Genomic DNA, 12,628 nt, shown 5'->3' on the forward strand with positions numbered 1-12,628 from the left:
ATTTAACAACTAGAAAATGGCACAAAATAATATTTTTTCCACTCTGATTGGCTGCTATTACCAATTTTAACTTGAATGTTCATTGCATTTTTCATAGACACCTGTGAAAATAATTTCTATTCCCATGGCTTTTTTGTTCTCTGGGAAATAATTTTTGATGATAAATACAGAGGCAAGTATAAAAATCAAAACATCTACAATAGTGATAGTAATATTAATGATAAAATAATAGTCAGTGCAAAGTAGCCTACAAATTCTTTGGTGGTGGGGCGGTGAGGAACCTGGATAAGGGCTAGGGGAGCGCTGGGCCAAGAAAAGTTGAGAAACACTGATCTAGCTCAATGCTGTTGGAAGAATGACTTTATTTACACTCTGGGTTTGTAAATCACACAATTGGGATTATAAATCTAGAGCAGTAGACATTAACCAAAACCAAGTCCCACTCCAATTCTTAATAAAAGTTAGTAAAATTAGAGCTCTTTAAAATTAGTTTTTGTTGGAGGCAGTGTGATGGTGTGGGGAGAGACGTCTCCTTTAGCAGAAAAAAAACAAGACTTATGACTTATGAAGAAAATCAGAATCAGAGACTCTGCAACCAGCAGCAAACCCATATCTCTGCTCTGAAAGAGCTTTCAGTCTATTATGGTTCTGCCAAACAGTACTGAAACGTCATTTTGCAAAGTGAATAGATTGTTAGATTTCCACTATGTCTTCAATCATTCAACCCAATAAATTAAAAATTTAAAAAAAATTTAAAAAATCAAGGTTCCACCGCACAATAAGCTTTTTGGCAGTGACAGTGAGGAACTAAAAGGTTTTTCATGGGTGCAGCCCACACACTGAACTCTGTTACTCAACCCACAAAGGATTTTCCCTTATATTCCTTGTAACATTTATTGAAGGTAAAAATAAATAGCCTTTACAACAGTTTGACTGCTTGCCAAGAAGCATCATTATATTCAAGAAATACTCCGAATTTTTTATTTTTTTTGCATATTCATGGAAACTCAGAGGTTACGACTGCACTTTATCAGCACGACAAATCACTCATCACAAGAAGACGATTCAATCACTGAGCACATTCAGTGGACAAATAGTTCAGATCCTGCTCCTTCTGTTTTCATGCAGCACTATTTGCTGAAGAGCTGGAGACGTTAACATGTACTAAATGTTTTGCTGTGACTCATTCATAATTCTGCTTTTAACGTCTCTCACTGCAGTAACACTTGAGCATACAGATGTTAGAAATGTAACTTCTGACTATACCGGATGCAGAGTTTTTCAGGGATTTTCAGTCTCATTAATTTAATGGGTTTTTTTTTCAATCTGGAACCAATGTAATCATACAGTATTAGAACATGTCTCTTTTTTTCTCCATACTGTTTCTGGGAATTTGATACATTTTTGTGCACAGCTTAAGAAATAATTTTATGCATTCGCTGAGAAAAAGACTTTCACCTTGAGTTCACTCGTGGGTTATGAGATAAATTCATCGTAATCTGTCTGGATAATGGATGTTATTCTAAAAATAGTTAATTACCACATCATGACAGTTTATTTGTTCGGTGATGCTGAAAAGAAGAGCATATTTTTTGTGCACAGACAGTTTTATTACCTTGTTCTCCACATAAATTACCATATATTTGTTTTATTACTTCCCTTACTTTCATGGTAAGTCTGTTTAGCAAATACACTTAATAATCCAAAAATGCAACACGGTGAGAGAAACATCAATGTTTCACCCTTTGAATTTGTGTATCCAGAATGTGAAAAAGACACATTACCATATCATAAGATTATAGTAAACCATTTAGAGGATTTTCTGCAAGCAGCCTTTAGGCAACAACGTTAAGAATGGTGAAAATCAGCATAGAGATCATCCAGTGGAGCACCGAGATATCCCACCAACTCAATGTTTAGCCCACCAACATAATTTTTCCACTAAATTACATGGGAGACAGATGCTTAGAGCTGTGTGATGTGCAACCACAACACTAAAAAATATATATATATAACATTAAAAAAAATATCGTAATTAAACAAAACTATTATGAGTTGATACCTGTAGCCGTTGTTACAGTTGTTGCAATTTCCATTCTCTAGCTTAAAATGACACCATCATTTATTGATGTGGTGTTTCCCAAGCTGATATGGAAACCCTCTCAATAATTTATCCAACGCAAAGCCTGGTAAGGCAGAGAGAGCGTGGCGTGCTGCCGCTTCGCTAAGGACCACAGTGATCATTTGGCCGAGGTCTGGGTTATTTCCATCTTCCCGTTTATCACTTTTATTACAGCCATGATGAAACACTGCGCCTGCTTCCATGAAGCGCTTATGGGGCTCCGCTTGTTTAATACATTCCTCTCCCTCTGACAGGCCTACAATAATCCCATTAACCCCTGAGTCAGTGTGGCTAATATCGCTGCTGCCCCTCGCACGCTCACTAATGTCAGTACGACTACTTTTACTTTACAAAGAACATTTGTACAGAACAGATGCGCACAGAACAATTTCAGGCTGAAAATCAATGTTGGTTCTTCCGTGAGAAATTTTACAGACTCGGCTTCCTTTTCTCCATTTGTCCGTTTTGCCACAGTTCAACTATAGGGGGCATCTTCTACGTTTTAATCACGTTTTGCAGCTCAGATTCTGTGCAGTTTGTTGATTTCCAACTTGCAACAGTGAAAAACCTTTGCAATGGATATCTGAAGCAATTAGCTCTTTTAACTGTACAAATCTGGACATTATGTTGTTTTAATTACAAATTGATTGCAGTTTGTAGGTTTCATTATCTGGCCCAGACAATAATGCATGTCAGCTGTAAGCCAGGATTCAGGAATCAGAGCCTACTACTGCTGAGAGCCTTCGAGGTTCACACTCATATCCAGTATTAGCCGGTTACTTCACAATCATCCTGCACCAGTCTAACACTTGGGAAATATATCTTTGTCACTTTAATTCTAACCACAATATATTTTCCAACAGATGGGCTGATGGTATGTTTTGACATGTCAATGACACATATCTGCCATCTATGTTTAGTGAATTAAATCCAGATAAATGTTGAAGGTTGCCCAAACTTCTTGCATTTGATCCATAATTGAAAACAACTGTTTTCAATTGAGATCCCTTCAAATGCTGGCATAATAAATGTTGCACTAAAATTAGATCAAAATAAAATAAAATAACCTCATTCAGTTGATGTCTCCAGATTTTATTTGAGGTATTCAGCATTTCAATAGTCATGCTTAAAAAAAAACTTTGAATATATGTCGATAGGTTGTTCAGATACTAGTTTATGAATTATATTTTCCTAATCTAGACACTTTAACAGCTTTGAAACAATTCTAAATCAGATGTAGAGTTGAATTGTCATTAAAATCTAAAATTCGATACTTATTCGCACATAAAAAGTGTTAATCCTTTAATGAAAACCAGGCTTTTTATTTGGTGGAAGGATAATGTTTTGTTTTTTTGTTTTTTTTTAAGTACTGTTTAAACAACTCGACGTTCATTTATTTGTGTTTGGATGTCTCACATGATCTCTCTTATTACTCCTACTTATAAAAGTAAGCCTGTCAGTCTTTAGACTCCTGAGAGATTGAGAAATACTTACTTAATATCTTCTGTCAGTTTAAATAGAACAATGTTGAACATTCAGTCGCCTTTAATATGTATCAGTAGAGAAGAGTAGGTTGTAAAACTGAATTTTGTTTCTTTTTGTTTTTCATTTTAATTGCAAACATTGAGTATATCTTAATTTATTAACAATAAATGTATTACTTTATTGCACTACTTGATTTTATCTTTCTTAATATTTGTTGGAGTGTAATAAATTTTGGTCCTGAGTCCTGAAAAAATCCTTATCAGAATAAAAAAAAAATAGTGAATGAAGTGAGTAAGAACATTATTATAATTACTGAAGCTTTGGCTTTCAACATATAAATATTTTACTAACTTAAAACAAATACCCAAGTTTATACAATCTATTGTACTTTTGCTGATTAAAACTTACCTCATCATTTATGCTTTAAAGATCAATTCCAGCAGACCTTAAGGGCTTTTTAGAACTTTGCGGTTTTAATAATTTGTTGCCAGTGTTAGGCCTTATGGTGCACGTAGTCCAGCTTCACAATGTGCTTCACGTAAATGCTTGAAAGGAGACATTTGTTTATTTATTGTCAAAGGATTTTTATGATCCTTTGGCAATAAATTGGATTTTTATCCAAAAACAGCACAGAACTAATAATTTCCAAAAAGCAATAAAACCCCAAGAGAGAGAAAACAGTTTCAAGAAGCAATCCACACCGAGATGTTGCGTTAACCCAGGACTTTTTGTGGTTTTCACATGACAGCAAATCACATTGAAGATCTATAGTTTATCTACTCTAAAATAACAAAGCTGTGCTTTAAGCGGCAGCGTTTAGTTTTCCTCCCTGTAACCACCGGTATCTTGCAGCTCGGATCTAAGATTAAAGTTCATAAGGATGTTGAAGAACACTTATCCACAGATCAATAGTGTTTCTGCCTCTGATCCTGCCTTTGTGTCCCAGTGGTGCCTGGTCAGCTCTGATGTTCACTGTGCCTCATTAGTACGCAAGACACCAAGCGGCAGGGTGCCTTGCTGCTTTGTGCTACTGCTATTAAGTCAAGATAGAAAATGTGATTCATTCCTTTTGTTACAAACTGCACCAAAGTATCCTTCACTTTTCGGTTAAATTACTGAGATCAAGAAGGTTAGAACAAACGTTGAACTGTAGAGCCGAAATCAGAAGCTTGTTCTTAAGTCTTCTTTCAAATCTGACAGAAGTGCTGCTCAATCAATCACAAAAAGTAACTGTGACTTTGAAAATTATTTATGTGAGAGGAAATCTGTGCTCACAAGACTGTTATTCTTCATGAATGGATTTTCCAAATACATTTCATACCCCTGGGCTTTTTTTTGTTTTTTTTTGTTTTGCTAAAGTGCTTAACAAAGAAGAATCACTGTGGATCTTTGTTGTTGTTTCAGAACTACCAACACGGAGGTGGGTCATTAATAATTCTCCTCCTCACTTGCCCCAGAAAGTCCAGACACACACATTAATTTGTGTAACACTGAGTAATATGGGATGCTTGTGATGCAAAACAGAAAGAGAAAACAGGAGACTTAAAGCGTGACAAGGTTTTTCATGTGACAGTTTCACAGGTGTACCACTGACCTTTATGACAAAAAACAAAAAGAGGAATCTAAGCTACTTTATGTGTGTATCACAGAGAGTCAGTGAGAGAATGCAGCGTGCGCGTGTCTATTTCTGCTGCCGGGCTGGTCAGCATGCCCGTCCTGGTGAGTCAGGGTGGATGTCGTGACAGTGACATATAGACACACTGACGGAGGAGATAGAGGGTCAGCCCACTGCATCCTGGGAACAGTCTGCTCAGTGCACAGCTTGGCAAAACGAAGCATGATCAGTTCAGAAGGGGTTGTGGTGGTCGAACTCCAGCCCATTCATCAGTGTTATGCAGAGATATATAGAGGATGTACAGCAAAGTCGTGGGGCCAGATGTCACGTGATGAATTGCACCATATAGAATGTCAAGCTTTTGTTTTACCCAGCTGTGTAATAAATAATGCTCTGGGATGCTGGAGGTGTCCTGGTGAGAATGATACTTTGGTCCATTTGCTCCATAGCTGCTCCAATATATTAACCTCACATGTGATCAGTTGCAAATTGACCATTGATATTCCTTGCAAATTAACCTAGAAGACTTAAAGACATCGTGACTCCATCTGTGTCCAGTTTATGTTAGTATTTACTTTAGTAATATTTTTATGAGTGTATAATAACTAGACTTTTTTGTGCTGTAATGTTTGTAATATATGTATTCATTTGTTAGCACATTTTGAAATATTTCTTTTTCAAGGTCTGTTTTACTTTGGATAACACCGTGTGTGCCCCCACACTGCCACGGCTATAACAAGCTTTTATCTACTCTGTGTGCTTGATGTTGGTTTTAATTGTGTGCTGTGTGTGTTTGTTCTGTTTAATTTGGAGAAATGAAAATGATCTAATCATAAAACAGCAATATAACGGTGTCACCGTAGAATGCTACACATGTTTATAACGTAAAGATGACAGATTGTTCAAATCAAACTTATGTCTGCTTTGAAAAGCAGGCTTTTACAAATATGAAGAATCTGTAAAAAAAATGCTTCTCTAGTAAAGAGCTATCAAAGTTTTTTCTTTTATTTTTGGACAGTACAAGGAGCACTTTAGGAATCCCCTTTATCTGGACACCATTGGTAGTCAAATTTATAAGAAGGACAAAATTTGCTAAGGTCGTTAAAAATGCTCCCTAGCTGCAGGGCGCCAGAACCGTCATCTGTTTTCATAGCTTTTTACAAGAATGTCATGTAAACTGCAAATTCAGTGCCAGAGAGGATATTATGATGTTCTGAGAAAGACAGGCTGGAAGGAAGAAAATGTTAGAGGCAAAGTGACTGCAGAGTAAACCAAAACAGTTTGAGCGGGTGGCATAATTCAACAAGAACGGATTACGCATATTTCAACCAGTGTGACAGATTCCAGCATGTCCTGGAGTTACACTTTATGAATGTAATTTATAATCATCCAGGAAAAATAATACAAAACAGAAAAGAGAACAGAGCTGAATAACTGAAAAAGTGGAGTTTGAAGCAGAGCTCCAACATGTGGTTCATTTGTTCAGGAGGCCTCAAGCCACCAAGGGGCTCAGATATAATAATAAGTATTTCACTTATTAAATTAACTTTTAATTAATATTCAAATTTATGGAACACGACTGCGTTTGCCTTTTAAGAGTGTTAGCTCTTCATGGTGAGACTCCTGTGAATATCAGTAACTGCCATTTGATGTCAGCCTGACGGGGCAGGACCTCACGTCTCAACTGCCCTGACGATGTTAAAGCTCGTCATCAGAAGAATTTCTGTTCAGATCTGACTTGAAGTAAAACCAGATTTTGTCACCGTTTTAAATTATTCATTATTAGATGCTTCACCAGTAAAAAAAAAAAGTATTTCTAAATGTAGTTCTGTGCCATTCTGCAATGAAGCGTAATGATCAGTGTCTCACAATAGTTCTACGCTGTTGTTTTTCCTCACCGATCTTTTTAATTTTCTCATTCTCGCATATCAGTTTCCAGTGTTTCTGACTGTGCAGTTTTACTTATGAGAACACACTGTCTCTTTCAAAGGGCAAAACGGGACATTACCGAATGTCCTTTACCTTTGCTGAAACTGAAGACGTATCAACTTCGTAAAAAAAATAAATAAATAAAAATAACATCAGCCTGCAATTCGTTAGCTCATCAGCCCAGGCTTTTTGCTAACAGTTTTTAAACCCTTCTTCTGCTCACACTCCTTGCTGGTTACTCCTTTTATGCCCTGTTATTTTCTCTGTTTCTTCCCCATGTTCCCTTCTGGCTTTTTCATTGGATTCATGTTTTTTTGTTCTGCTCTGGCTCCTTGTGATTTTTGTAAGTTTGCATTTGGGACCACCATCAAAGCACACATCATGACAGCACCATTTTATTTTTATTTTTTTTGAGTCATTCAGAATCTGATGTATTTTAGATATTTGTTTCATGTAGAACCAAAATACAATGGGGCTAAACGTCAAAAACCTCAAGGTCTGGATTTCCTATTTGAAAGCAGAATTCAAATAGCCTTCAGTTAAGGCAAGTTTACTTTCTGAGCTCATGTCTAAAAAGGAACTTTTGTCCAAGCTTGCAAAATAAATATCAGTGAAAAAAAAGCCTATTTTTTCTTTCAAATTTTATTTTAAATGCATGACACCATTATTATCCGCTTCTGCTTCCACAGAGTTTTTAAGGTCAAAGAATAACCAGATAGCACAAAGGTCAGATGACTGCGCTGCATCCATTGCATGACAAGCACTTCCTCTTCTCATCCGCCTGCCTCCACCTTGTCTCAGTGTTTTCCAGGTCCTTTACTGGAGCAGAAATTTCTTCGAGCCTTCGCAGATGGCTGCAGCCTTGATATGAATATTTGATAGCCCTTATATATCTCCCTTGAGGGCTGTGAAATATTAAAGCGCTTTCTGGTGGCCATTTAGATTTCTGAGGCATTCAAGATAAATAACAAAATAATTAGACATCACACTGAGGTATGAAAAAATGTCTAAATGGATTTACTTGTGTTTTTGAAGCGTTCTCAATTTTCTCTGAATGTGTAAAATTGCGTGAATGTAGACGGGGCTCAGATGAGGCAGTCAGATGATGTTTGTTACCATTTAGAGGAACACGAGTATAACAATGTGGTATTAGCTGTTTAATTAGTTAGAATAACATGAATAAATAAAATCTAAATAAATATGTCACCATTTTTGTTGGGTAGCTATAGTTAGCATGCCAACTGTAGCTTTTAAACAGTGTTACCGAAACAAGAGCCAAAAATGGCACTCCTTTCCTTTCCACACAAGGACTCTGCAATTTTGGCAACAATGTCTACAATAAGCCACATCTATTCCAGGTTGACTGGCACCACACAGCAATAGGTGGGGGAAGGGCTGCACTTTGTCACACTATGCTTAGGGAAAACTCTGGTAACCATGTTTTGGTGTTTGAGTAAAAAGACTTTGTACAGCTGAAATAGTGACACAGAGAGTTTTAGTGTTTCTGAAAATGTAACTTTTTAAAATTTTGACATAGCTCGATAATATTGATCAGCCTTTGCTTCTTTCACAGCACCCTTGTAAGCACGGTGCCTGAATTTCTTTAAATGTTTCTTTTCAGCGAGACGCCAAAGGACAGTACCTGTTTGACCTCATCTGCCACCACCTCAACCTCCTGGAGAAAGATTACTTTGGCATCAGATATGTCGATCCAGACAAACAAAGAGTAAGTACTTTTCTATTTTTGTGCTTTTTCTTTCAATTGAAAGGCTAAAAATGATTTTTAAAAAGCCTCCTGCTAACATGTAAACAGAAAACATATTTTTTCTCTCTCTGTTTTTGGAAACATCTTCATCTACAAAGTCTGTTTGTTGTCAATTAAAAAGTTATCTCTGTGTGTGAATTGGAAGCGAGCTGTTTGTATTTTGAAAAATTAGTTTTTTGCGTAAAAAAAAAAATAAATTGTTTCATTTCGTATGTCAGCACTCAGGTGCAGACCTCTAGCTGTGTGCCGTCCTGTGCATGGTCTGAACTTGCATCTGTCTCAGTGCAGAGATGCAACTTACTCTGAGAAACATCTGATGATGCTAAATGTTAAAAAGCTTGGTATAGAATCTTTAGCTTAAATAAAACCTGGATCCAAACGACAAAAACATGCCATTTAATTTGTGGATGTCAGATTCAAACTAGTTGTCAGTTCAATCACGTTCCTACACATGCAGTGAAAAGACATATCTTGCTCATTTCTGACAGTTATTTTATGAAAAGTATTAAGGGTCTTTGTTTTTATTATTATTTTATTCTTGCATCATTTTGCCCTGTGTTGATGCAAATGACATAACATTTGGCTGAGTTGTGTACTTATGGTCAATTCTATTTTTATTATTTCTTTTTAACTCTTTCATATCGACTCTCTTGTATGCTGAGTTGAAATAAATTGAACAATTTGTGTCTCTTCTGCCTTTTTCCCTTTCGACTCAAATTTAAGAGGTGTGTTGTCATTACACTACTATGGCAATTTGATTTCTATTTTTTCTTTATATTATTTTTATTCCCTGCATTTGAAATTCCTTTAAAATGTGATGTTCTGAACTAGCCGCACAGTGTCTGTTTTGGCTATAGAAACGGTCCCGTCTAGAAATAAATAAATTAATTAATTACTGTAACAGCTTGCTTTCAGTGGCTTAATGACAATTTTTCCACCACATAAACATGCAGGGCAGGTTGGCAGATCTGCAGGTTAATTTTCGATGCCAGAGAAAGGTCATCTCATTGACTGACAGACAAATGAGTCAGAAAAATAAACAGACTCATATGAAATTGCAGGGTTGTTGATTATCAGTTAATTCTTTACTGTTGAATGTGAATAGATTGTAAGAGCTTGAACTATTTGCCCTCTGAGGCTTCACTTTTGCATGTTTAAAGAAAAAAAGTCAATCAGTAGAATGCTAGTAAAGGTATAGCATGTTTGTTTTTGAAAATAACCTCACGATGCAATACCCTACTGATTACTGACTCATTAGGCTCAGCAGTGTGAAAAGACTTGCTCATCTAATTACTTTTTAGATAGCTTTCTCTGTATGACCTGCTGTCTGCATGCAGGATGGTGTTTTAGGAGGTCTTCATAAACAGAAGGCAGGGAACTAAAAGTAATTTTGATGTAGCTTCCAGCTGGCTTAAAAATCACAATCGACTGCTGAGCAATGTAAAGAAAGAAAGTTAGGCAGTTAAAGACTCTATGTTTACTCTATGTTTAAATAGTTCAGCTGTTCTTCTTTTGTTTTCTCGATCTTTGCAGCACTGGTTGGAGTTTACAAAGTCTATTGCCAAACAAATGAAGTGTGAGTATTTTATTCATGTTTATGTTCTCACGTTTTATTTATATCACCATGAAAAAAAAACTGAATAAGGACTGATGAGAGTAATAATTTATCATTCATCCATGCAGAAAACAGATGTTGAGGTAACGGTAGATTATTTTTGGCCTGTTCTTTCAGCCCAGCCACCTTTCACCATGTGTTTGCGTGTGAAGTTTTATCCACCAGACCCCGCTGCTCTGAAAGAGGAAATCACCAGGTAGGATCCAGCAAGGCTTGCTGTGCAACAATTAGGGGGCAGTGAGGTTAGTTCATCTGTGATGTTTATTGATTCACAAAATCAATTGTAAAGGTTTTTGTCTATCTGGAGGAAGCGTTTGATCATGAAACAAGAAAAAATACACTTGTTTTGAATTCAAGATGTAGTAACAAATTTCAAAAATTAAGGAAATTATAAGACAAATTATTGTCTTGACAAGAAATGTATTTCTTTTTAAAAGGCTGCTCATCACATTTTTAAGACCTCTGGTCTTAAAAAGCCAAAATGTGCTCACACATCTGGCTTTGATGTCATTTTCCATCCAACATTCACTCTCAGGACTCCCTGATGGCGAAATTAAAAAAAAGCTTTCTGTCTTTGAACTTTGCAAGGAATTTTGAGAGTTCTTCATCGCTGCTAAGTTTGGGCACATCAAGACAGTCATTTAAAATTAGTTAAAAGATCCTGAAGGCGCTAGAACAAGAAAGTCAAGTGGAACACCAGAAATAATGTGGCCTGCGTAGAGCTGAAGGGTCTAGTGGGTACCAGAAGACACAGGCAGATCTTCAACCCAAATTAAGACCCTGACTGATGCCGATTGCAGCTTAATACATTTAAAAGTAGAGAGAGAAAGGCTTAAAGATCAAAACAAATCTTCAAAGACCACATATCCTCCCACGCCACAAACGTGTCCATTTGGACTTCAAAGGAGCACCAAACATGGGGGAATAAAAGGTGAAAAAAGGTTTTGAAAATAAAAGATTGTCCACATAGCTTTTCACATTACTGGTGTGGCATTGTGACCTATTGAAACCTATTGAAACTGATCCATTGCAGGTGTTCTTAATATATAAGCAGATAGAAGTATACAGTATATTTCAAAAGTGTTCATTTTGATTAAAATCTTTCAGTTTGTGTTATTACAACCACAAACTTCAATGTATTTTATTTACTGCAGTACAAAAGTGAACTAAAATGAAACCAAGCATTAAATTATTTAAAAAGTGTGGCTTGCTTAGTTGAATCAGTTGATGTTGAGTTAAAAGAAGGTTTAGGTTATAAAAATATTCATTCAAAAGTATTCATTCATCAGATGATGTTTAATCCATCATCTGATGAAGGAAAGAGCATAGTGAAGCACAAACAAGCGAACCTCGGTCATCCGTCTACACGCATGGATTGGGTAAGGAGAGCCTTAATCAATACTCTAGCAAAGACGCTCACAGCTCAGGTGGGAAACTTGGCTGACAGGACAGATATTAGTTGAGCAGTTTACAAATTTGGTGGTCATAAAGAAATGATGAGAAGGAAGTGATTGTTGGGAGAAAACCACAAAAAACCCTGTTTGTCACAAGTCATGAAGAGAAAACTGCAGAAACTCTGATCAGAAATTGTAACTGATTTAGATTAAAGTATTTGAACGTTCAAAGAGCTGATGTCACTCTTTTCAGAATTTATTTGGAAATAAATACTGAAGGTCATGCATTTCCCTTAGATAATTATTCACTACTTTGTGTTGATCTGTCACAAAGAAAAACCTGCAAAGGGTATAAATATGTAAGCATTGCCACACATAGCCCTGCTTTTATTGCCCATGTTAGAGGTCACCTTAAGGTTTCATTGTTGACCATATCTGAAGCTACTGCTTTACCTGCTGTCAGGATCTCTGTTCAAGAACATTGTGATAAGCAGCATGGTAATTTGTTGCTTTGCTTTGCCCACTTTAGAGATCGAAAAGCCCTGCATGTCAGCAGAGTAATAGTAAATAATGCATGATTTTTTTTGCATACAGATTGTTTCTAGACACCAGGGCAGAACTGTAGGCTGTGACTACGTTATGATGTAATTTTATGCATTATTATTTAATAATTGGTGCGTTAAAAGTGCAAAAACTCCCACAT

At 36.4% G+C, this 12,628-nt stretch overlaps 1 protein-coding gene across 2 annotated transcripts in view; it reads left to right on the top strand.

The window, feature by feature from the left end:
• The window catches only part of LOC103462736 (FERM domain-containing protein 5), a 68,103-nt gene that overhangs the window by 40,127 nt on the left and 15,348 nt on the right, over window positions 1–12,628 (top strand). For both annotated transcript variants that reach the window (XM_081605358.1, XM_081605359.1), the window contains 3 exons: window positions 8,773–8,877; window positions 10,450–10,492; window positions 10,649–10,727. In XM_081605358.1, the coding sequence (XP_081461484.1) occupies window positions 8,773–8,877; window positions 10,450–10,492; window positions 10,649–10,727 (227 nt within the window). The remainder of the gene's footprint in view (window positions 1–8,772; window positions 8,878–10,449; window positions 10,493–10,648; window positions 10,728–12,628) is intronic.

This window comes from Poecilia reticulata, chromosome 3, assembly GCF_904066995.2.
Source record: "Poecilia reticulata chromosome 3, P_reticulata-male-v2, whole genome shotgun sequence".
NCBI classification, from domain to species: Eukaryota; Metazoa; Chordata; class Actinopteri; order Cyprinodontiformes; family Poeciliidae; genus Poecilia; species Poecilia reticulata.